Source organism: Epinephelus fuscoguttatus, linkage group LG12 (assembly GCF_011397635.1).
Source record: "Epinephelus fuscoguttatus linkage group LG12, E.fuscoguttatus.final_Chr_v1".
NCBI lineage: Eukaryota > Metazoa > Chordata > Actinopteri > Perciformes > Serranidae > Epinephelus > Epinephelus fuscoguttatus.
In genome coordinates, this window is record NC_064763.1 from 5,829,959 (window position 1) to 5,856,240 (window position 26,282).

Consider the following 26,282-nt stretch of genomic DNA (forward strand, 5'->3'; position numbering starts at 1 on the left):
CGCGTGATCATGTCTTAGCTTATTGGTGCTGCCTTGCACTGTGCTCATTGGAAGGGAAGCAAAGCACCCACCTTCTCAGACAACTCATACACTCTGAACTTTGTATATAGCTCCTTCAAAAACATTACTAAATTATTATTTGGTGATAAAAAATAGAAATTCAAAAATAGAAAATCAAAAAATTCATTTTTTGTCAATCAACTAATCAATTACTTGGCTAATTGTTGCAGCTCTACTGGAAACACTTTACCCGTATATGATCTTTATTGTTATAAAACCATTATTAAAATGCAATTTAAAAAAGACCATCATGGTATTTTATGTTGGATACATTGTTAAACATTTTTGTTAAAAATTCTTATTTCCAGTGGCACCATGAAAAGAAAATTACTTTTAGTCTTAATTTTAACTCAGTGTATGCAAGTCAGTATTTACATTTATTTAAAAAAAAACAAAAACAAACTGAAACATTATTGTATTGCAGCAACCTGTTAAAAACAAAGTTAAATCCTACATTTTTGGATTTTGACACATCATTTGCATTTTAATTGAAGAAGCAGGAATAGAGACATGAATTTGAACTCTATTGCTTTGCTTTTTTTCTTTTTGTACTTATTATTAGTAATGACTTTAAAAAAAGGTTAAAAATCAGGTACCTCTTGATACAGATGATTAAAGATGGTACAATCATTTACCTGCAGCCTGAATATTCTTTTCATCTTTGTCTTATATGTTTAGCCTCCTCAGAAAAAAAACTCACCTCATTATAAGAAGGGCTTTTAGCTATGCTAATAAGGTTATTTGCATGCAAACCACTTGTCCTTGGGGAATTACAAAAAAATTCCACTGTACTGTAGTTTTCCCACCATCCATTTTACTTGAGACTTCAATCTAATTTTTAAAAGCAGGAAGGAACACAATCAAACCGGAATCTGTAATATCCAAACAAACATTTGCATAAATACAAAGAAAACAAGAATTGCAGTCACATTGGAGCACTGACGCCATTGTCAGCAGTTAGAAAGAAAGCCATGAATCTTGCAAACTGTCACACCCGAGGGAATTCCTTGTGTCTTCATTATGGCTGTGGGGCATATTTGAATATGTGAAGGACGTTCATTAAGAAGTTCATTGTGAATGAATAATCTAGAAAGGTTATAGATTTAAATTCAAGCATAAAATGTCATTGGAAATTGATAAGGACAAGTCAGAGGAAGCCTTTAAGTGAAGCTTAGCCCAGAGAGTGAGATGAGAAATACGGCAAAGGACATGTTTAGCGTCATGTTGACAACGATGATGCAGCGTATTGGTTTTATTAAAAATAATACAAATTTCTGACATTTTTCATTGAATTTTCTCCCATTGAGCTGCTGAAGGGTGATGTTACCTTGTGTAGATTTAACCTTGTGAGACCATAACAAATTCTGAGCATTCCAATTTGTTTATAGCTGACTCTAGCTTGTGATCATTTAATTCATTTCCCCTCGCTCTGCCGCCAACTCAGCCACGAGTTAGTCGAGATTCATAAGCAGCAAGTGACACAACATTGTGTTGAGTGTTTATGGGTGAGTTGCTTTCTGCTTTGTGTGACTGGATTACATCTAAACCGGAACATGCTTGGACAAGTGATGACCACAGATGTACTCACTTCTTTGTGTGTTTAATTTCAACAACAGACCCTTGCTCTGTATTTGCAATAAAAAAACACTGCAGAGATATGAAATCACATACAAACTTCTCTCCTTCAACCCTTGACACAAAACATTTCAAACATCCGCCTACATCAGTTCACCACGCCTCACCACTTCTGCCACGATCTCGCTGAACCCGGAGTTAACAATCTCCACAACAATGTTGAAACGTCCTTCACCGAGCTTTAAATCCATGTCTTATATATCTTGTGGGATGAGTCCAATCAACAAGAGCAGTTGAATAAATGATACTAGTATGAATTGTAAGTGTGGGCTGGTGAGGAGCAGGGTGTAGCGAGGCTGGGTGGAGGGAGGGCTGCTGGCTCAGGTTAATGAGGTGGTCTGGGAGTGTGGACTGGGTCCTGACTGCAGTATGTGTGGAGCTCTCTGTAGCCTGGGGGGGATTTGTAGCCCTAAGACCACTGGTGAGACTATCTTCGCCTCCGGCTGTGTATGCACTTGCGCCTTTGAGTATGTGTATGTGTGTGTGTGTATGGATGTATGTGTGCTTGTGCGTTGGGGTGAGAGACAGTGTGTGTGTGATATTGCCCTCAGGATGACACTGGTTGAAGCTTTGCAATCTCTGTGTTTAATGTTGGCATTTGTGCATTAATATACATGGCTATGTTTGCATGCATGCCCATTCCCACATGTGTTTGTGGGGTGTTTGTGCTGTGATCTGTGTGTTTTCTGATATCTGCGTCGAGTCCGACCACAAATGTGTACACAGGGCCCCTCCTCCCCTGCCCCAATCTCATTACCATTCCGCCCTTCCCTCCACCATTTTACGCAACGCCATCAAGGCCTCGCCTCTTGGTGTTTGCATTGTAAATCAGGCCTGACAATAAGGCGATGATTAGATCCTACTCATATTCAAAAACACCTGATTTATTTATTCATCTTCCTCTCTTGCAGGGCATCAAGATGCATAATATCTGACCAAGGTGACATACCCACTTCCAAATGTTATTCATTGCATTTGCAGGTCAACCTCTTAACCAACAAACTCAGACAGGGCAGATTAAATGAGATTTTGATGGGAGGATGTGCAAATGACAGCTCCCCTGTTCCTTATATCCACAGAAAGGCTGTTCAGCTGGTTCTCCCTCTCATGCATGTACATGTGATATCAGATCAGGTATCAGGATGGGTGCTGCAATCTGTCACGGTTTCAACATTTGGAGAGCGAATCTAGCCTTGAGTGTAAAACTGTGATACGCTGTCTCTGTTTTCATGAATATGCGAGAGATATTATTTATGGAAAGCTTGAGGATTCTGAGAAGCGGATCCAATTGATCACTAGTTAAGTCAGACAAGCCTTTGCACTGTTGTTGTTTTGGTTTTTAAGAAATTGGCACCATGGGGATTGGGCTAATTTCTTTCAGAATTGCAGACTGCCCTTGTGAAATTATTTCATTCTTTTTTCCAAGCATATCTTTGGGTAATGAAAGCACATGGGCCGTCTCTCGTGTGGTTTTGATAGGCTTTTACTAGTTTGTTGAAAACAGCGTGGAGAATTTAGAGTGCCCTAAGAAGAGTTTGGGTGGTAATAAATACTAGGTGAAGTCAATAAATATATGCATAAATATCACCATGATTTATTTTAAGGCTTAGTTGTTGGATTAGTATTTTATTGAGAGTCAGATGAAATGATGATCCAGGTTTCAGATGAGCGATGCTTCATTCTCTGTCAGTGTGTCCCCATAACAGACGTATATCATGCAATTTTTGTATGTTTTCCTACAAAAAGTAATGCACCCTTTGTTTGTCATATGTAATCACGAGTCAGTAATTCATATATAAGTATTTGGGAAAGCTCTAACCATGTGACCAATGTGCTGACATTATTAAAGAAGGAAGTGGTCCCCATAACGAGACACAAGGAAATTAAGAGATATCCCCCCAGCTGTGGTCTTGAACTCTCTTGAAATTAAAATCCTGAGTCTTCTTTGTCCCAAACTGAGACAAAATCAAGTAAAAATGCGGGTCGGGTCAGAGACAAGACGAAAACCTTCAAAAAGTGGTCTCGAGACCATGACAGGTCTTGAGTGCTACTAAATCTGATGTGTGATACACACCTAAAACACACAAAAAAATATGTTCTATGTCAACATCGGACATTCAGATACACAATTTTGTGGCACGACTCGAGGGATGGCAGTGTTTGGTCTGTTGTTTTGTCTGCCACTTTGATCCAGATTGAAATAACTCAACAACTATTTAATGTATTGACACAAATTTTGACATTAACATTGATGGTCTCCAGACAAGGAACCCCTCTAGACTTTGGTGACCTCCTGCCCTTTTCTTTTCTTCTTTTAGTCCAACCATTCAGTTTTGAGAGACATGTTTTGACAGCAATGCCATGAAATTTTCATATTCATATCCTCTTTAGGAAAAATTTCAACAACTTTGGTGATTTCAACACTTTTATCGAGCACCATCATCAGGTGACTGTTTCAATATTTGGTTTATGACTAAACGCTTCAGGAGCCAACGACCTCAGGACGCTCAAAATGCACTTTGAGTACATATTATGCGTTACTAGGGATGTCCCGATCCAGCTTTTTCACTTCCGATTCGATACCGATATTACAGCCTTGAGTTTTGGCTGATACCGATACCAATCCGATCCAAGCTCGTATTATACATATTCACTTATTTTGTTGTCAATCATGTTAGAAAAGGTTTGATCAAGCGATATTACTCCAACAAGAACAACTGCTTAATCAGGTTAGTTAGAATGATCCACAACAGTTGGTATGAGAAACTGACCTGTTTATTGTTAACAGGGTTAAATAAACAAACTTTAAACTTGAACACTAACATTAAATAAAAAATATAGCTGGTTTGCTTTGGCTGATTTGGCCCCTTAATAAATAGAAAATAAATCAACACAAGAAATCTTTAAAATGTCTAACAATGAAATTAAAATAGCAGCAAGACTCCACACACTTGTGCTTTGGCCCCCTAATAAATAAAAAATAGATTAACACCACAAGACATTGTTGACATTTAACAAACAATGCAGCCTTTCCTTTTCAGTTATTTTAGTAGTGTCAGAGATATTGGATGAAGCGAGATACCCAACTCAGCTCACTTCCTGATTCAGTGACGTCAGTGCCACGCCCCCATAGGAGACTTGCGGCAGCTCTGAATGTATTGTCGTCAATGAGGAAAATGAACGTGATCACAATTTATGGTCAATTCTTTCGCGGTGTAGTCACTAAAGTAAATATTGGGTTCATTTTCCACAAGCCACACATGTTCCCAACATTCTGACACTAAAGCTGCATTTTTTATCCGCACAGATCAAGAGAAAGTTGTTTGAGCCCTGTTTGAGCCCTGTCCGTCTCAGAAAACAAGTTCTCGCGAGATCTTGTCATCTTGATAAACAGGCGGTAAAATCACAGTTAGCTTACACACAGTTATTTACCGCTAGTAATAAATAAAAAATGCCCAAGCTTTGTGCAACAATAGGCTGCAATAATAGGAAGAATGTATTTTCATTCCATTCTCGATCCGCATACACAGACATCCACAGAGCCTCTGTTCAACAGGGTAGTGGGGAGGGGGGGGGTTGAGGGAGAACAGGCTCTGATTGGAGGGAGAGCTAACCACGCCCACTTAAGAGACAGGAAGAGTAAACGTTTTCTTAACATTGGATAAGCCTACGGTTGGGTATCTCCTTTATCCAATATCTCTGGTAGTGTCAGTGCCAGCCTGGTGCTGTTGTTTCCTGTGTGCCTGCATGCTGGCCTGGTGGATTGATACTAAGTGCGGGAGCGGATCACTGGAATAGAATGCTTGAATTGCGGAGCGCTGGGCTGGCCGGAAAACCTGGATTGGACTCATGAAAAACTGGATCATCAGTTCTTGGATCGGCATTTTTCCATGCAGTCCAATCCAATGCCGATGCACGTTTTTTGCTAATATCGGCGGCCATCCCTATGCGTTACACTTTTTTTGGGGGTGGGGGGGCCCTAATTAACCAGACAAAACTCAGACAAAAATGACAAACAATGAATATAGATTTTAAAAAAAATGTATGGAAACTGGCAATGGGTGCAAAGTGCAATATTACGCTACACATTAAATAACCTGACACTTCTTATAGAATCAACAGCAGAATAAAGCAATATAATCTCCACAGTGGCTGCAGCCACAAACACATATCACTGCAAAGCACTGCACAATTTTTATATACCACATAGCGCTCATGCCACTGCTGCTCAGCAACGCAGTGCTTTTTGACAGTCTCATCTGGAAATTGAGTTAAAGAGTTTGTTGTTATACTCACCATCCCTCCATGAGCCTTGTGCACTGTGAAGTCCTCTTAAATCTGCTCTACATTCAGCTTCTCTGCTCGTTATTCTCAAAGCATAACATTAATATACCCAGTCCAGCCTCTCTGCGATCACAGTTTTCCATCATATTGAGCTGAATGCAGTCACATCAGAAATTATTGTCAAAACCAGTAGAAAGTTGTCACACACCTCACTGACGGTTGAATTATTATTATTATTTTTTCTGTACAGATATGTGAAATGTTAAAAACTGTTAAAACCATTCTTTTCTACTGTGGAGACAACTTGTAACAGCTCCTGGATACTATGGAAAAGGAACTGAGCAGGGTCAAAATCTGGTTTGACAAAAATAAACTAACACTGAATTTAAGCAAAACAAAATGTTATAATATTTGGAAATCAATCAACCAACTCAGAAAAGAAACTCATGAAAAAATGCACAGAATTAGAAAAAGTATCTGAATAAAATTTCTTGGAGTATTAATAGACAACAAATTAATTTGGACACCACACATAAATTATATTAAAGCGAAAAATATCCAAATCAACAGGAATACTGAATAAAGCCAAAGACCTACTAAATTAAGCTTCCCTGTATATGTTGTACTGCTCCTTGATACTCCCATACATGACCTACTGTGTGGAAGTATCGACGAACACATCCAAAACAAATACACATCCAATCTTCATTCTCCAAAAATGAGCTACAGGAATAATTACAGAGAACCAACAAATCTGTTATTTATCAAACTAAAAACATGAAAATGTTTTGATTGATTGTAAAACTAATCAAAGTATGTTCAGAGTAGCTAATCAAGAATTGCCCAGTAGTATCCAGGGATTGTTCCAGCTGAGAGAAAACAAACACAAGTTGAATGAAACCTGTATCTTAAAAAAATCACCAATAAGAATAGATGGAAAACTTTACTGTCACTGGGTGTTAGTCTATGAAATAATGGTTACAGTGAGCTGAAAAAATGTTAGATTTTATCCAAACTAAAAAAACGTTTCAGAATCAAAACAATTAAAGGTTACGGAACAGTGATGTTCACTTTGGTTACTCCTTGTTTAGGAGTGTTTAATGTTTTTGGTGCATCTGTTCCAATTATTTTGTTTTTGTTCTGTCCAATAGGGTTGATTTGCTTAAGGTGACCAAGGTCAATATCATGGACACTGATGGCTGTAAACTGAACTTTCATTTTCAGTGATTAATATATAAAAGATATGAGGGGGTAGGACCAGAAAGGTTTTTAACTTCTTCTTACCCCTTTTGAACGTGAACGATATTATCTGCGTTACTCATTTGTTTCTTATATGTCACTGAGGATCCCATTTGTTTTTCCCACTTATAATGCCTTATAAGTTTTATTATGTGTTTGTATTGTTTTAACATGCTCAATAAATTGACTACAAAAAAAGTCCCCAGTGAAAACAGAAGTCACCGCTAGAGGATCCCATGAGCATTTTAGCATATTAGCCGAAGTCGGGCTAGTCTGCACCTGCGTCACGTAACATTGAAGGTGTGTTTGATTTGGTCACTTAGTGTGCCTGCCGGGTGGAGCATTAAATGATAATTAATTGTGGTAGATGCAACTTTTTTGTTCAGCTATGCCGAGGTATAGTAAAGCTAACCATAACCACTGCTAGCCACAGCCTAGGTGCTACAGTCATTCCATCCACATCCTTCCACCCCCTGACACTTGGCCAATGAACATAAACATTTACAACAGGTATCTCTTCCAGAATGCTAGCTGAGGCACACTGTCACCTTTCTGGAGTTTCGCCCTCCTGCAGCCACTGACACACCTGCAGCTTCTTCTCTGCTGCAGCTGATTTATCTCCTTTCATTTGTTCCATTCCCACACAGCTTATCAGGACTGATTAATGTGATTTTTTTCCCCAATTATATGCTAGATTGGACTTGAAATATTGCGAAATGTGATACTTGTAATAAAAGTTACGTTAATTTAAGTTAAAATAAAACTACTGATTTTAAAAAAAATCCTCAAAAAGTACAAGTACACGAAAAGCCGACTGTCACAGTAACGAGAGCAAATGTAATTCATTTCTTCCATCTTCGGACAATAGTAAACATTACACCTCCTAAACATTAGCATGCTTATGTTAGCATCTCGCTCAGAGTACCACAGTGCCTAAGTGCATCCTCACAGAGCTATTAGCTTGTTTCTTTATGTTGGTTCTTGCATGCAGGGTTGTAAACACTTATCATAGCTACATCCCTCCACTTCAATCATCACCCGTCCTTGGTTTGGTAGAAGAGTGAGTTGAGCTGTGTTCAAGAGTGCTATAAAAATCAGAACATCACAGTCACAGTTACATCAAACAGTCAACTCACCAACGTGGTTATTTTCAGTTTTGCATGTGAGGACTGCATCTACCTGATCCCCACAACTCGTGCAACTCTGTCAGCCCTGGCACCTCTCTTCGTTAGTCTGATTTTGCAGAGAGTGAAGTGTTGATAATTCAACATGAGAGAAGGTCACATCTTTGTCTCCCACAAGTCTGCTTTTAATGAAGTGGTGCAAAACCCCCACCAGGTCACAATCTGGAGTGCAAGAAATGTTCTCCATGACGCTTTCTGTGTTTAAATCACAAGGAGGCTCATTTTATTTTTATCGCCCCGGTTTGTAGCAGGAAGCATTGCCATTCCACATTTGATAGAAGTTCAACACTGTTCAATAAATTCACCTTTAAACCAAAGCAGACAAGAAAAAAAAGCTTTGGACATGGTTGAAGTGTGAAGGCCAGAGGCAGTGATCACATCATATGTGACCAGATATGGATTTTCATTTCAATGTCGGTGGTAAACGGGGTGAAACTGCAGCTATGCCACTGACTAACCTTACATCAATACAGCACAGGCCCATTCTATGCCTGAGAATTGTTGGAAAATTGAATGCTGAATAGAAGCTTTTCTTACTGCACAGAATCCGATGAAGGAGTACGACTGCCTCCAATCCAAATTCACAAAACCCTTTGATGTTTGTTGGAATAATTTTATGCCTACTTCTCATTTTCCATTTTATGCTTGCTTTTGAATTTTGATTGCGACTACAGGCGCTTTTCAATTGATATGCATTATGAACTCTGTAATAATTCAAAGGCCTTTGTTGAGGAACAAACATGTCATTTGTCCTCAAAATGAATTTTACGACTTATTGTGTAACCACACACCTTTGGTGAGTTCAGAGAGAGCGCTTCCCAGACATTTATTGTCTCCCTTTTTCAAAGAGATTTGTACTTTTAGTTTCATGAGGCAAGTTTATTGTGTGTGTGTTTAATTTCACTGTTGAAATTAAATGTCTTGTTTGTCGGTGTTTCTGCAGTGTTCTTGTCTGCTCTTGTATGTACATTCACGCTTCAGCAGCCGTTGTATGGCATGTGTTTATGCGCATATTATGTCTCGGTGTGTGTATATTTATGGATGCACGATTGCCTGCTCAAATTTGGCGTTTGGTGGCCCGTTCCTTCGAGGGATGGCGAAACTTGAGAGGCTGCCTAAAATACTGTGCAGTAATTGGAATTGCTTTATCTTCAGTCTCATCAATTAATGTGCAATTTTCCATTTAATCACTAACACGCTCACTGCATTTGCAATTAAAATGAGGACTGATAACAGAGAAGATGCCTTTCAGCTGATACCAGTTGGAATGAGAACAGAAACCAGGAGACGCAATCAGTACACAAAATGACTCGCAGAGACATGCACATGGCACACAAACAAGTGTGAACACACACAGTGCAAACAGTCATGCTCATATAATGCTGCTCTGAATACACACTCACACACATATGCATACCCAGCACACACTAGCACAGTATGACATGATAAAACATGCAGATTTGCTGCTAAAACCCCAAATTACAACTTGTCAATGAAACTAAACCAGCATTTAACATCAAAATGTTGGCAGCAGTGGTGGATTCAGATGCCACTCAAATGGAGAAGGGTCTCAGCCAGTTGTCTTGTTTGTGACGGAGGAGTCAGAGACATTGCCAGGGTCTCAGTCTCATTGGGGGATGAGCTCAGTGGCAAGGAACGTCTGTCGTGTATTGTCCTGATTCTGAAAGGAGGGATGAGATGTTCGCATGTCTTCCTGTTTGGCAGCAGGAACCTGAAAACTACCCAGAAGAGAGTCTTTTTATCGGAGGAGCGCAAGGCTCAACATACAGATGTGTGAAACTATAGGAGGAGCATACAACAGAGGTTTTACAGTGCTACTGAGTGCTGTGTGATACTGCAGTGTTCAGTTTTGACAGAATGAAACACGCACCCCTGTAATAATCCTGTATAGTGTCTGTAGTGTCCATTGATGCATTTATAGTAAGCCTATTGTGGTACATTTTGATTTTGTATATCAGTGTATGATGATCCTTGCATGGTATTCTTGTAAAAAATATTGAATCATCAAATTTCTTTTTTCATCATTCATAACCTCATAACTCAGTCACATACTCCAGATCCCCGGCTTTAGTGGTCAGATGGGTTACTGCACATTTTTACTTCCTGAGGCAGTAGATCTGAACGGATGTTGCAACCGGTGCAGAGATTTTGCTCAGATGTTCCAGTTGCATTTCATGAGCATATAATCAAGCGTTTCCCTCCGGGTCAATATTCAGTCCAAGTGAACCAGTCCTTTGTAATTGCTGCTGCCTGCCTTTCGTGACCACACAAGGCTGTCTCATAGGCTGCATTATGAAACATTTTTCCAAAATCCGGTGGCTCAAGGTATTCAGCAAACATTTGGACTTTTTTTTGAATATTGACTTTTACAAACACAAATGAACCATTTAACATAAACAGCAAAAAGAAAAAAAAAACATATATGCATGCACAACAGAAAAATCCCACCTCAACTCAACATTAATCACTGCAATATAATAAAAAAATAAATTAAAAGAAAGAGAAAAAGACAGGAATATGACAGAAAATAAATATGTAGAATACCACATACAGATCAAACACTCAGTCATTGTCTATCAGGGACAAGTGAGTCAGCGGCTCTGTAAAGCCCAGCTACTTGCAATGTGCCATTCTGCAAAAAACCCCTTTTTAAACCCGTTTTTAAAACCCTGCAGGGTCACATCAGTGCAACTAGATGAGATGGTGTATCATCTCTATATAACAACTCTCTGTACTTCTGTTCTCATATCCAGCTTTTCAGGCTTATTTTGTGGCTGAATATAATTTATAGCTTCCTAAAATATGAATGAGGATAGTGATAGTGGGATACTGGCTACAGTTGTATTTGTAGTGATGAAACAGCAAAAAACATAGAACAAGTATCAGATGGACTGTATTCATAATCAGTTCACCACAATAATATAAATAATCATAAGCTGATTGGCTTTGCTTTCTAAAACCAGCCACCGCCGGTTTGACCAGCAGAGTTGCGGGTGACGCCATCAGCCAGCTTGAGTTGAGCTCAGATAAGTCAGTTCACACTGCTGCAACTTTTCACATTTGAAATGGTTTCATCTCATTGTGAATCATTAGTCTGAACTGGGCATGTAAAGGATCCCAAAGTCTCCAAAGTGTGTCCGATTTATGATGGAGATTTTAAGTCAGTTTCTCCAGGGGGATAAGAACTGATAACTGTGATATGGACCACCATAGCAAGATACACTTTTTAGCCAGACATAGGAGGATTATTAACAGAAATTTGATATCAAAAAGATTTTCTGGAGTATAGCTTAACAAATAAAATGAAGAAGACAGTGTAAACTGTTTACCATTAACCTCCAGAATGAACCTCTTTCCAAAATGTCTTGATGCAATCACATTACCGTAACAAGTGGATAATTGTACCTTTGTGTGTTTTACATCTGTAACAGGGGCTTGATCTGTTGGGGAACATTCAGTGAGGGTAAAATAAGTTTGATGGAAAAATTTTCATTTTTGTTCATGTATAGAAATTGAAGTATGTTTCGAAAAGATTCCACTGCAAATCTTGGTCCAGTGTACAGGACTAAATGTAACCCTTAGATCGCGTTGCCACAGCAGCTTCAGGGAGTCATAAGCTGAGGAATCAGAATCCAGCAGTAGAGTATAAATCTTTGAAATTATTCCCTTGGGATTCCTTTGAGATTTGGCCGAGAACGCGGCATTTTCCAACTCTGACAGTTTTAGACAGATCTGGTTCTCCCCTAAAAGAGATTTAACAAAGTGATGAAATTGGAGAAATTTAAAAAAGTCCTCATATGTATGTTTAATCAGTTCTAATTTGCTCAGTAGATTTTACAGCATCTGTGATCAAAAACCTGCAGAATCTGACAGACCACTCCAATAGACCGATAGTCCTAATCTTACCTGGGAGATCAAGCAGAAATAACAGAGGGGATATGTAGATATCTTCTCACATCCCTCCAGACCAGGAGTGTGTTATAAATATATTACTGTTAAGAGAATTCAACTGGTCTATATTGCTGATAAAGGAAAGGGATTTAAGCCTTCTAGGGTAGGTAACATGCTAGAGACTCGAGACCCCAACATAAAGAGTCATTACTATTCATTAATCAGTTAGTCATAATTTTAAGTTGAGCTGAACAGCAGAGTAGTGTATTGGACAGGGATAAGCCTCCCATATTTTTGGATTTGAACATTTGGATTTGAGGGTAACCTGATTTGACTGCCCACACGTTTGAAACACCAAGTGAACTTTGTAGTATTCGTATCAGAGTTATTCATTAGTTTTTATTTTCAATTCCATTTTTAGGGTGGGTTTGCTCACTTCAGTTTAACTTTAATTGTTTTAAAATGGTTATTTTTTGTTTTTATTAGTGTTAGTGATATTGTTATTATTTTTTCTAATATGCGAGGTATTTGTCAGAAGCAAGATTTAGGAAGTTCAGATTAGGTATTATAATACAAACACAAGACTGTGTGTATGCAGTATGACTCACAGTGATGCAGACATCCCTGTCTCAGTAAACACATGCACCAGTGCCTCCCCATGCTTGTTGCATGCATGTGGGAACTCATTTTCACTGTGTTTTTTTTAAATGTATTTATTTATTTTTTAAGTGGGTGTTTGTTGGACCCATCCCCCACCTCTCCCCCCCACCCTGCTTGCACTTTTGATGCCTTAACTTTTATTGTTTTCCTGCCACATGTACCCCTGACGTTTCAAGCCACCATTAAACAATGTGAGAAGATTGCTTTTTTCATCAGTGTCTAATGCCAGAAGTCACTGACCAAGTACCAGTTTTCGACGACCTTGGAGTGAGACGGGTTTTTTTAGCGAGACATCAGCAGAATTTCCAGTGGCAATTGTATCACCAAAAGTGGGTGTTTTAAGCCAAAAATCAGTCTTTTTCTAACCACAATTAAGCGGTTTTTGTGCCTGAACATAACCACATGTTAACCACAGCATTGTTGAAATGTAATGTTTCAAAATATCCGCTACATAATAAGGTAAAAATATTACATATTCGTGGTTTGCAAAAACATCCATTTATTTATTTATGTTTATTCTGGCGATTGGGTTGAGGAGCTACAGGAAAACTGCGCAGACGTACTGATGTTGGTGGCTCAGTTAATTCAAAGTTTCTGTGCTCTCTCGCTTCCGACAGATTTTCTCTCTGGACTGCATGTGCCAAAATTTCTAATATTTCCTTTTAAATGGTGGCAGACATCCAGTTGTCTGTTTGCTTCTCGTCTGTTCATGTTCCCTGGGCAACTCAAAATGTTGCATCCGTGTGTTTCTGCTCCATCATCTGCCCCCGCAGTGCCTCGTATCCAAATTATTTTATGGATCTAAAGCAGCTCCAAAATGGTCCTGGCAAATTTCCATTTGTCCCAACCTGTTCAGCCTTTCTGCACTATTGATTAGCTCTTGCTACCGCAAATCTCTCCCCAAGTTTAGCTGATCCATAAGATGACCCTGACCCTTGCACTTTGACCTGATGTGATGACATTGTCATGTCAGATCAGAGGAATTGATTAAATTTGAACATTTTAAGTGTTTATATATATATATATATTCCGACAGGCACATCATTTTATGCTATTTAAAATTTAAAACAAATGTTCAGATAGCCCATGACTTACGGTGAATTAGCCAACAATTAGCAGACTGTGTTGTTCCATCCCTTGTCACCCACCTTCCCGTGCCCTTGGCTTTACAAATTTGATCAGATTGACAAAGAGTAAAACTAAATACATTTTATTTAATTTAATTGAGTTAGTTTGTAAGTACACAATATCTTTTCAGTTAGGTTTTTTTTTCTAAAGGCTAGTTTTTATTTTTATTTTAGTTAACTAATATGTTTTTTCACACAAATTTATGTTTTTGTAATGGTTACAAACAGGACAGTTTGATACATAAAAGGTTTAATAAAGTTTACCCTCGCATTTATCAAACACCCTCCCCCCTCAGGTCAAATAGTTAATTTACAGGACATTTTCATGCAGCGTATACACATAGGTTATATGTAGCTTCAGGATGGAGCACCTGCTGTGCTTGCCTATAGTAAGTTGGGGCAATGGTGGGGGGTCTGCATGTGTGTGTGTGTTTGTATGTGTGTATAACATAGCCCTGAACCAATTAGCTCCTTCAGTGGGGGTGGGAGTGATGGTTACAGCGGTGTTCCACAGGGTACAGCCCTCAGCCCTGTGGGGTCCCGGCCAATAGCAATTAGCCCACCAACAAGAGCTCTAATTAGCCCTCTTGATTGGCTTGGTAACAGCGCAACAACAACACCAGCAGCCAACACATAGAGACAACCAAGGTGACTCCACCAAGACGCAATGCTTTAAAGCCAGCTGTACTGTAATTAGTAAACAAGCATAGCTGTCTGTAATTGGTAAACAAGTAGTCGGGTTTGTTTGCGGTGTCATTATGAACCTGCTGCTATGTAAAGTATTTCTGTAAAGGGCTCCATGATTGAGTCTGTGTTGCTTTGTTTTCTTTCTGCTTGGCAGCATTGTTAGATCAGCCAGTATTAATACATCATCCAGGCTCTTCTGTCAGCTCTATGCAACACATGCAGAGGGAGGCTGAGGGGAGACAGAGCAAAGAAATAAATTAGTAAATGGAGAAGGGGAAGAAGTGTGAGAGGGAAGAGTGAGATGTTGTGTTAGAATCCCATCTCCTATTATTTAATCATAGCAGCACCTGGTGGCTGCTGCTGTAATAGAATTTACAATCACTGCTTGCACTGGATTCATGTTTCTCTTTTTTATCTGTGTCTTTCCCAGTCTAGATGTGAAGCTATCCCATGATGCAACATGTGTCCCCAGCACCTGCAGTGACAATGATGGCCACCCAGAGCGTTCCTCCACCATCGTACCAGGAGAGCCAACAGGTCAGAGGTTTCATCAGAATAAACCTCAGTGTTTGAACTCCAACACTCGACACTCAACACATAGTAGCACCTCAAGAATGACCCTGTTAAAGTTAAAGACCCTGAAAACTTATTTTTCTTAAGTTCTTACTGTGAGTAATGGGGTTTTCTGTCAGAGCTAGAACAGTGTTAAATGTTTAGGTAGATCTTTGCACTGTGGAAGAGGCTCACATGAAAACAAGTGATTTCATATAATCCTGTGCACCAATCAGAATTTAGCAACCTAACAGTTTGGATCATTATCCTGTGACAATTAATTAGTTTCAGTAGGTTAGCATTCTGTGCTCAAGCCTTAATAAGTAAGGACTAACTAAAATGTAAAGTGTTGCTTATTTAGCCATGATTATTTCATGCTAGTATAGGCAGCACTTCATATTTTAAAACTTAAGTTTTGTAGGTGATTTAAAGAGATTTTTAGAGCAGGCAAACATTTTTTTGTGTGCAAAAAAACCATTAAGTTAATGACTTCTACCCCCACCAACTAGTAATCACTGTAAAGTCTAGGAATGTTTTTGTGGGAGATAATAAATTGTAGTAAACAGAAAGACTCTGTGGTAGTCCTAAAGTAATATTACAGTGATGCCAAAACAGATAAAAGCTGCAGTTAACCCTTTGGTTTTGATGACACTGGCTTTACTTCCTCACAGATACCAATGCTTTTGTGTTATAATAATAATAATAATAATAATAATAGTAGACAATAATATCTTGAAGGACACACAGAGAGTACAGACCTCTGCCAAGGCCAAACACCGTATCTGGCAATGTTGATGGTGCAATACAAGACACTCAGATCAATAATTTAGCAGCAAAACACTATTATCTAGGTATCTAATCGCCACTGCTCTGCACTGCACACTTCCCTGGCTAGGCATCAACATAAAGTGGTTCAAATTTTCTTTTCCGAGGATGGCAAAGGCATGACCTGTGTTGGTTAAGATTAGGCAAGAGGAGTGAGTTTGGATAGGGTTAGGGTAAGGGCTCATTTATACTCAACATTGAATACATATACAGAGATGGACGGAGCCGTCTGTTGGTCTGTGTTCATTTAGTTCATATGTTTGCATGTTTTCTGAAAGCTTAAGAAAAATGGCAGCACTGCGCTGCAGCCATAGGTAGCTATGATCCACAGCAGGACCGGGACAACACCTCACATTCCCGCCATCACACCAGTCCTAATTCACCATATAGTACAGGTCAACTCTCCTTCTCTCACCAGAGTGCTCTGCTCTGTCAGATCGGCATATAGAAAAAGAGTCACCTGGCTGAATGGCACTGTCCAGGATTTAGCCAAGCTTCAAGGAATCAGAGGATATTACAGTTCCTGATATGGAGGTCGTCGAGTTTATTTTCCAAAGTTTGTATGGCTAGGAGAATGCTAGTTCAGCTGATGTCTATTGTCTCTCCATCTTCCTTGATGTTTACTGATGTTTACATTTGAAAAATCACCTGGCTCGCTAGCAGCTAGCTAGCTAGAAGTAAGAAGGAAAGTTTACAGACTGATAAATTGATATTCTCATCCCAGTGAGTGGCCTGCAGCCACACGCCACTGTCTAACACCAACTCCAAAAAGCACCACTAAGACTTGCAAAATAGACAGAAGACTCGAATATAGTACACATTTAGTGGAGCTGACAGAGAGGCAGCTGGAAGCGACTGCGCCTGCAAGATAGGACTGAAGGAGACCACAAAGACATTTAAAAAATGCCGTAATGGAACAAGTCAGTAATGTAGCGCAAGTAATTCTCCGTCCACATGCCACAATGTATTTATTGGCCTTACAGGCCACCACCGTCTGCAACTCTGCCTCTGTTAAAAGGTACAATATTACAACCTCCTTCACCGTTGCCTCGTTTGTTGTGTGAAACTTTTAAAATCGCCCTCTAGTGCCATCTATTGCTGTATCTATGCCAACATGAACGCAAAGAAGTATGAGGGCAGTGCTGTTTACAATGTTAGAAATGGATGTATCTATTTAAAGGGAGTACAAATAAGCCTTAAGAATATCAGGATATGCTAATCAGAGGCAAAGTAAGGGAGAGTAAGGCAGGTCCTGCCTTTACCATCCTGAGAAAATAAATTCATATATGGGACAGAATGAACACTGCTTTACGCAAAAAGTTATTTGCTGATAAAACAATATACAATATGTCATCTTACATAGTGGTGTAACTGACGTTTTGGGTTGAATAGACCTTAGAGAGGTTTAACACCCTTTTAGTGCTCTAATGAACAAACTGTTAGAAAAGTCCAATCACAAAAATCCAGACTACTCACATGATTTTGGATTTGGAAGGGGTAGTGCTGCGCAAAAACAATTGTTAACTCAAATCATAGGTATAGAGCATCCACTGTAGGTAACCATGTTCTACAGCTGGGGTCTCTGAGGTCCCAAACATAAGTCTTTGCAGGAATATTAAAACGATTTTTTCATGAGGTTGAATTGCATTTTATAATTAAGACATGAGTGATATGTACTGTATGTCAGAGTGTAAGAATAAGAGGTCAAGCCCCAGCCTGCGGTGTTTAACATAACATGTGATGCCACCAACAGGTCAGTGTAATTAATGTAGCCTAACGGGGCTGGACCAAGGCTCAGTCTAACACTGCAGACCATCCCATGGAGGGGAGGTAGAGCAGGTTCATCCGACTGCCTAACCCTCCTCCACGTCCACACCACCTCTGTCTACTTTCGCCCAGAGGATTAGTGCCATGGGAGAGCTTCCGAGCTGCAGTCTGCGCGCTCGGCAAATGCAAATGAGAGCTAGTTAAGTGTGAAGAAGCTAATTTATTTCCCATTTGGTGCTCGGATTAAGACTTGAAGCTTCCTCCCACCCCACCACGACTCAAAAAAAAAAAAAAAGGCGGGGGATGGGGGGTTGTTCGACTCATTTCCTCAGAGAGAACGAATGAAAGACCCAAGTGGGGTGGGAAGGGATGAAGAAGACAACGGATTGTGTTCGTAAAGCATGTCACTCCCCTGGCCACCCTACAGCACAAATAATACCAAAGACCAGATTCTATAATGATTCCATGTTGAGCCAACAGTACTGTGGATCCTCAGAGCAAAGGAATACAGTATGCTTCAGTAGTATGGCTGGTTGTGAACACATTGTTAAGTTGCTAAATCCTAATTGAATATTTATCATTTAACAGGAATCTATATATGACCTGAGCATGCCTTGTTCAATTACGAAATCTATCCTATCTCAGTCATTGTGTTTAACAGCTTCATTACAAGGCTACTGACCTGTCAAGCAACAATGATTCATTCCAGCTACATCCTCATTTGTAGTCTGTTGGCATCAGATGCATGTTGCACCTTATTGCTTTTGAAAAGTGATTAAAAAATTACTTACACCTCTCAAGCAGCTGTGTGCTCATTACGAGAAGTAGAAGAAGTTTATGTTAGGATTTTTAAATAATTGAAAAACTGGTTATTTTGGTCGTGTAATTTTCATATTTAGCCTGACGTTCAGCAGTTCAGTGAGCAAGTTTAAAGCTCCAGTGTGTTGTATTTTGGGGCTATATGTTGGTGTAAATGGAAAAAAATTAGAATGTTTTCTTTAGTGTATAATCACTTAAAATTAAGAATTATCACATTTTTGTGATATGAAAGAATGAGCTGTTTATATCCAAATAGGGAGCAGGTCCTTGTCTATGGAGATCGGCATGTTTCTACAGTAGCCTACAAACCAAACACTGGCTCTAAATATGGCCATTTGGTTTGTTATTGAGTTGGCCACTGTAATTAGAAGCACCTCCGTGATGAGAGAGATGGATTCTTTTTTTTTTTTCTTTTTTTTACATGAAACTACTTTTGGTGTTTCTGCTGGTTTAAATCATTGGTCTGTTTGTTTTGGAGAAGGAAAAGACCTCTCATGGTAAAAACCTCCTGAACAATGAACAGTTGAAGGGATTCTAAGGGTCAGAAATTTTAGTCACTTGCAATCTGCAATCCTCACTGTTACGTACCAGTAAATCTTCTTAAGTCTTACACATTATTCCTTGAAGTGACTCAATGGTTTGATTTTAGGTTAGCAGCCACCCACACATCAGAAAAAACAAGCCCATGCTAAAGCTAACTAAAGCGAATTATAGGTTGGTTTGTTTGCAGTTTTTTTTCCCATTCAGTTTAGATCATTTTTACAAACAGGGATACATTGTAAAAAAGACATTCATTTTTGTTCTTTTTAATTTTCTGCTATAAATTTATGTTTCCATGCTAGTAGCAATGTTGGTCTACAGCTTTGGTCCACAACTAAAATATCAACAGATCAGTGGTTCCGAATGAGTGGGTCGCAGTCAAAAAGTTCTGTCACCGGTCCATTCTGAATGGACTGCAAATGACTTGCAAATTTGTAAAGTTTGTAAAAAAACAAATTTTATTTTTTAAGTGAAGTGAATTACTGGCAAAGGCCGTTTCCTTCTGTAGAGTGAGTGAGTGACTAACAGACAGCTATTTGACAGAGAAAGCAAACTAGCTTGACCTCATGGCCAAACGCAAGTATGAAGCTTGATAAACAAAACTATGTGGACTTTGAACTAATGACTAAAGAGAAATCTGGACCTTGTGGCTGGAACGGTTGGGAACCACTGTATTAGATGGACTGCCATGAAACTCATAGAGACATACAGTACATGGTGACCCACTGTCCAGTACTTCGGGTTAATTGTGAAAAAAATACCTGCAAAACTGATGGCACCCCATCCAGCCTAAACTGTGCGGGAGTGTGTCTCCCAGGGTACCATGCAACTTAACTCAATATCATCTGACTATGACACATTAGGAGAGCTTTCAAAGGGTTTTATGCAATGTTTTTCCCTCAGGTCAAATGTTCAATATGTTTCCCTGGGTCAGTTTGTAGAAATCACCTACCTACAGCTTATAGCAGACTATTGTTATACTCCTTGAAACCTGCAATCTCAGGTTTTCGGCAAAGAAAGTTTACTTGATTTTAGATATTGATATCTCTACAGTAGCTGAATGGATTTTTGTCATTCTAGCTGCATTTGAAATCTCCATCTCCCTTTGTGTTTTCTGCAATTTGATCTGCGAAGATAGCCCTTACCAATCTCTTACAATTTTGGTTTACACAGTGGTAGTTGTACCACCAGGTAGATGGATATGTAATCAAGGGGAAGTGGGCACACTTTCCTATAGGCCTATATTTCACTAACTTTTTGACAGATAGGTGGGTATACAGTAAGAGTCAATACGTTTACATGCACAGTTAAGTCAAGCTACACTGGCAAAGGCCGTTTCCTGCTGTAGAGTGAGTGACTAACAGACAGCTATTTGACAGAGAAAGCCACTGCAGCTTGACTAGGCCATTTAATTGGACTTCTGTCCTTGTCCAAGTATATAAGCATGGGAGGGGATTCGATTTACTGACTAAAGTATGTTACACTCTGCCATGATAGGTAGTGATATACCCCCTTTCAGCTTGTTAGTACTGGACCTTTTTGTGGGTGACCCATTATGTCACAGACCAAGCAATCAATATACAAGTTAGCTACGATTTGCTAGCTGCAAACTGGTACCATGGTAGACAACTTTAAAGCTCTGAACATTTTGGTGTACGCTTTACTTTTTCTTTTTCTTCTCTTCTTCTACTATGCATTTAATGGTATTTGACTTTTGGGTTAAAGCCGTGGGCAGAAACTGTGGAGCATGAGCAGTGCACCTAGACCAGTTGGGTCCGATTAACTGTATACTGTACATGCAGAAGTAATATGATTCCCAAATCTGGGTGTGTTAGTCCAACTTTGAGAAATTGGATTTAGTATGGTTTTAGCTGGATAACACAATAAATCAATTTTTCTCTCATGTTATGTAAAGGTACTGAGTTAAACATGTTAGCATGCTGGTATTAGCATTTAGCTCAAAGCACTGATGTGCCTAAGTACAGCCTCACAGAGCAACTAGCATGCTAGCTGTAGGCTGTTTTATTGTTAGCTTAAATGTGACGTAATTTTGTTCTGTTCTTGTTTTTTTTGTGTCCCCAGATGACGGGCACCACTCAGCAGAACACCAAGACCCCACAGGTCCATATCCCAGCAGCCTCTGCAGCAGGAAATACCTCTGTCAGTGTGACCCTTGACCCCCAGGCCCAGCTTGAGTCTGACAAGAGGGCTGTTTACAGGTTGGTTCAATCTCCCATAAGCAGTTTATTTGCCATTAGAGGGTGTATACGTCTATCTTGGGTGGATGATGCACTACTATGAAACACCACTTTCTTTTGCAACTGGTAATCACTTTGGCTTTTGCTAAATTAAATATGAGTACTTGTCAAACTAGTTTTGGCTATGCGCACCATCCTGCCCTTGAATTTTCTTCCACTTCTTTTTTCCTTTGAAATCATTTTTGCATATTCTCTCTAACCCCACACTAGCTTTAAGAAATTGTACCTAATTGACTTGATGTGCTTCTTGCTGATGAAGGCCACAAGCACTAGTGTTGTTTTTAATATGTTCTCCTAAACTAGCCATGACTTTAAAGCTTTTGAAAATTGCACTTGAAGGGTGCCTCCTTCAATTTTCACTTAGTGTCGTTCATAAACCAAAGAGCACCTTCAATAAATGCTTTCACTCATCAAAGGCGAGCAGAAGCACCCTCAATTTCTTTTTCCTTGGATTTAATAAATTGACTTTAAAATAAGCATTTGATATACTGCCAGTAGTCAGGCTGTTTCTCTAACTTCTGCACAGAAGCTCAAGCCTCTTATGACTCTGATTATTAGGGCGAGACAATGAATGAATGCATAAATGAATGAATGCTTTCTAATGCTTTTCCGTCATTGTGTTGTGTTATAACCACTCAAGAGGGCTAAAGGAAACAAACAAACAAAAAAAAAAAACGCATTTAAACCAGCAAATGTTTTGTGTAAGGTTCCGGACTTAAATTGTAAAACATAATGTATTTCTCTTTCACGCCAACAGTCATTTTCAAAGGTAAGCATCACTCTCCAAGTGGTAGAGACCTCATTTTGATATTAAACTACTAGTTTGCTAATACTTATTGGTGAAGTCCAAATATACAAATGAATCGCACTTAGGGGGACACTGCACTTTTGTAAAAGAGATTTCATTTTGTGTCAAAATAAGTACACCTAAACCATTGCTGTTTATCAAAGGCAGTGTGATTTTTTTAAAAAATACATTTTTAGGCAAACTTTAAAGGGGAACACTGCCAAAATTAAGAATTCCAATACAATATTTCCATGGCCTTGGAAAATTCAATCAATATTTATGAACACAAGCTACTCTCTCAAAGCCAGAAACCAGAGAAGTAAGTCTCAAACTTGTGATGTCATAGGGTTCAAAATCTGGAGCTTCTCCATAGACAAAGAATGGGAGACTGATTTTGTGGACACACAGAATGTTTCTTTGCTTTTTTCCCAAATGAGCTTTATTCTACTGTAGTGTTCACAGTTCTGAAATATAAAATGTACCTATATACTCAGAACATTCCCTCTGTTGCTCTTGTATCCCCTTTCCACCAACATGGAACCGGTTCCTGCACCTAATTTTGAACTGTTCAGAATATTTTGACCAAACATAAGTTGTTTCAGAACCCAAAAAGTTGGGCTGGAACCAAAAAATAGCACGTTGTCCTTGACCTGAAGTGCCGAAAGGGACAACATCAGTGAGTGTGCCATATTCTAATGGCTGGAAAAAGAGGATGGAGAAGTCAGTTGAGGTATTTTCTGAAGAAAACTTGTGTAGTGGTCTGTAATTGGTCCATGCTTGATTTGTGCGTGAAAACAAATATCTATACTGACAAAGCAAAAAGTTAGAAGTTAATTAATGTAATCCACGACTTTGCTGCTAACCTTTGTGCATTGTGCAACGGCCTCCGTTGATGACACATCCTTGATTACAGAGGTTCTGTGCGACATTGGTGAAAATGCTAACACATTCTCACTCCAATCTTGTCACCTATTGACGTTTGGTCATAGACTTTCCACATTGAGATATGACACGCAAGGTACTGTGGATGCATTGGTCAATGACGTCCTAGATGCCTTGTCAACTTCATCCTGTTACATGCATTGTTTTTTCCTTCAACAACAAACGCAGGTGGTTACGTTTAGTCAACACACACATGGTTGGGTTTAGGAATAAAGAACAAGGTTTGGCTTTACAATCATACGGGAGGTGAACATTGGCCTCCTGAGTGAAAGTTGGTGGTAGTTGGACCCTCCACCACCCCTCCCGCCCGCCCTACTTGTAATTTCACTTCATTGACTTTCATTGTTGTCCAGCCGCATTCCCCCTGATGCTGTTGAGCATGGTTAAATAGTAATGGTGACTGGGTGCGTATCATGCTGACAGCTTTTTTCATAGGTGTCTGATGCTGGATGTCCAAAGGCCAGTTTTCGATGACTTTGGAGTGAGACTGGGTTAAAAACAAAGGCTGGTTTGCTAGATAGCACCATGGCTCCAAGAATCTCACAGAATTGGTTCAAGAACCAGACCTTGTTTAGTGGAAAAAGAGTATCAATGTCATCTAAAATGTCTTCCCCAATTCAATGTCTGAGGAGCACTTCTTGGCTTTATAGCATATGACATCACAAATTTGAGTTTTATTACTGTGGCTTTTGGATTTGGGAAAGTTGTTCATGTTTACTAATATTCTTGGACTGTCTTAGACGATAGGAATAACATTTATGAATTTTGGAAATCGGCATAGTTCCCCTTTAAGAATATTTTGCAGTAAGCTCTGAGTAAAATCATTGTGAGAAAATGTTGTTGACACTGAAGTGGAGATAAGCTTTTTGCCTTTTTTCCTCTTTTGTCACCCTTATTTTAGGATGTTTACAGATCACCCTACAGACATTTGTTCCAAATTGTTTTTTTTATTTACCATGTAGAAGCCCTCGAAGGCACCACCTTGTTAGGTGTGGAAAAATAAGCAAGAAAATCACTGCTGGGTGAAACCCAAAACTCTAGTAAAAAAAAAAAAAAAGAAGGAAAAAAAAAACACCTCATTCCTCTCTCAGCTTATCACTAGAATATTGATGCACCCTTATAATGAGCTTGTATTATCTATTTATGAAGTAAATTATTCAAAATACAGACATTTTTAATCGAGCTGGTGTAGGCACCAAACCAACAACTTACTAGATTTGTTGAGTCGAGTGAGACACGAGCTGCCCTGCACTGTCTGGTGCAGCCCGTCCTGTAATGATGACACTGCAGACTACGTTGAGCCGTCTGTCCCAGCTCCTCAGGTCCCACCCGCGGGTATCCATCACTGCTGTCTGAGGAGGTGCGAGCCCCCGTGCTCAGGCCTGAGGCGAGCTGCTGTAAAGTCCTTAGCAGCTCCTCTGAGATACAAGGCAGCCTTTGATGTTAGCAGCCATGTTTAGAGCAGCTCCGGGTGGTGGTGGTGCTGTGTGGCAATGGGGGTGCCTCAGTCCAAGCCAGCCCCTCTTCTGCTTCTACACGGGCTTTCTGGATCTTCACTTTCCTGCTCTTCCTTTTCTAAACCACATTAACAGGAAAGCAAAAACAGAGGAATCTCACAGTGACAGCTAAACACAAGATTGTTTGTAGCAGTGATATAGGCCTTATTATTTATAAGTTTATTTAAATCTAGCTTCAGCTCTCTTGTTGTCTTCTGGAGAGAATATATTAATGCTAATAATGCTAATGTACTTTATTGGCTGCTTGATTGGAGTGCCTCTATAAGAGCCGGGATCTGTGTATCCATTCTTGGGTGTGTTAATTAATGTAAAACATTTTTAAACATGCACAGTAGAGGAGGACTTGCAGCAGTGTGTATTGTTTGTGTGGCGTGTGGTTGTAAAAAGTGTACTGATGACACTGTGCTGCAGCAAACAGGATGGCAATGTACATGCATACACACGAACAGTATGGATTAAAGAAACAGATCAACATATTGGGAATATACTCATTTTCACTAACTGGTCATAGGTCACTAATTGTGTATACGGCTTAACTCATGGTGCAAAATGTCTTTTACCACAAAATTAAATGTAACCTATTAGAACCATTGTGAAATACATAAACATTAATCACTGCATAATGGGTAATGTGAGTGATTTAGAGCACATTTAAACACAGTTTTCGTCAGCTTATGGCCTTAAACACATTGTCTCATGGCATGCTGGAAAACTCCACCCATTCAGCCCCAACACACCACAATATGTTACATGCACCAAGTGTTGTTTATTGGCCTAAACTAATTAGGTGAAATAGGCTTTATAAATTTCCGTCAGATTAACTCAAAACTCAAAAAATGATGTCAAGCTCACAAGGGATGATTTTTATGTCAAGTAAACATCCAGCTTTTATATCATTTTGACAATCCAGTGCATTTGTGTCGACTTAAAAAAAAAAAAAATTGTGTTATGGATGGATTGGGGTTTACATTGCATAATTAACTTAAAGTTAACATGTACCCATTGAATTTTGTTACATGGATTTGCCTATTTCACTGACACTGATTTGTGCCTCAGAAACTTTAATAGGTGCTAGTCTAAAAGAAATGAGTGGCATTTACATTGTTTTTCATAAGGCAGCATAACAACAGCAGCGGTGTAACTCGACCGTAAGTGAAGCAAGCTTCTCTTTATCATGGCTGGACACTCTATTAAGTAAATCTCCAGTCTTGTAGTGCTACACAGAACATATGTTCCAGTCATTCTTCCCAACTGTATTCAAAGTACCACGAGTTGCTGTAACTCTGCTAGCACTAATGTGTTTATGAGAGCAATGACTCCTTCACTCAGATGTAATCTTAAAACATTGTAATAATTAAATGTTATTCCTCAATGTATAAAAATAATGGTCAAATAATAGTCATGTCAACTGTAAAACTACAGGCGATGAGCCCTTATTGAACCATGTTACAAAAAAGGAGGCTCATGGTTGAACTTAACTGCCACAT

At 39.3% G+C, this 26,282-nt stretch overlaps 1 protein-coding gene across 1 annotated transcript in view; it reads left to right on the forward strand.

The window, feature by feature from the left end:
• Positions 1 to 26,282, forward strand: part of LOC125898586 (uncharacterized) — a 164,519-nt gene that overhangs the window by 74,509 nt on the left and 63,728 nt on the right. Inside the window, exons 3-4 of the mRNA XM_049592428.1 lie at positions 15,219 to 15,325; positions 21,374 to 21,510. Of these exons, the coding sequence (XP_049448385.1) occupies positions 15,239 to 15,325; positions 21,374 to 21,510 (224 nt within the window). The 5' untranslated portion in view covers positions 15,219 to 15,238. The remainder of the gene's footprint in view (positions 1 to 15,218; positions 15,326 to 21,373; positions 21,511 to 26,282) is intronic.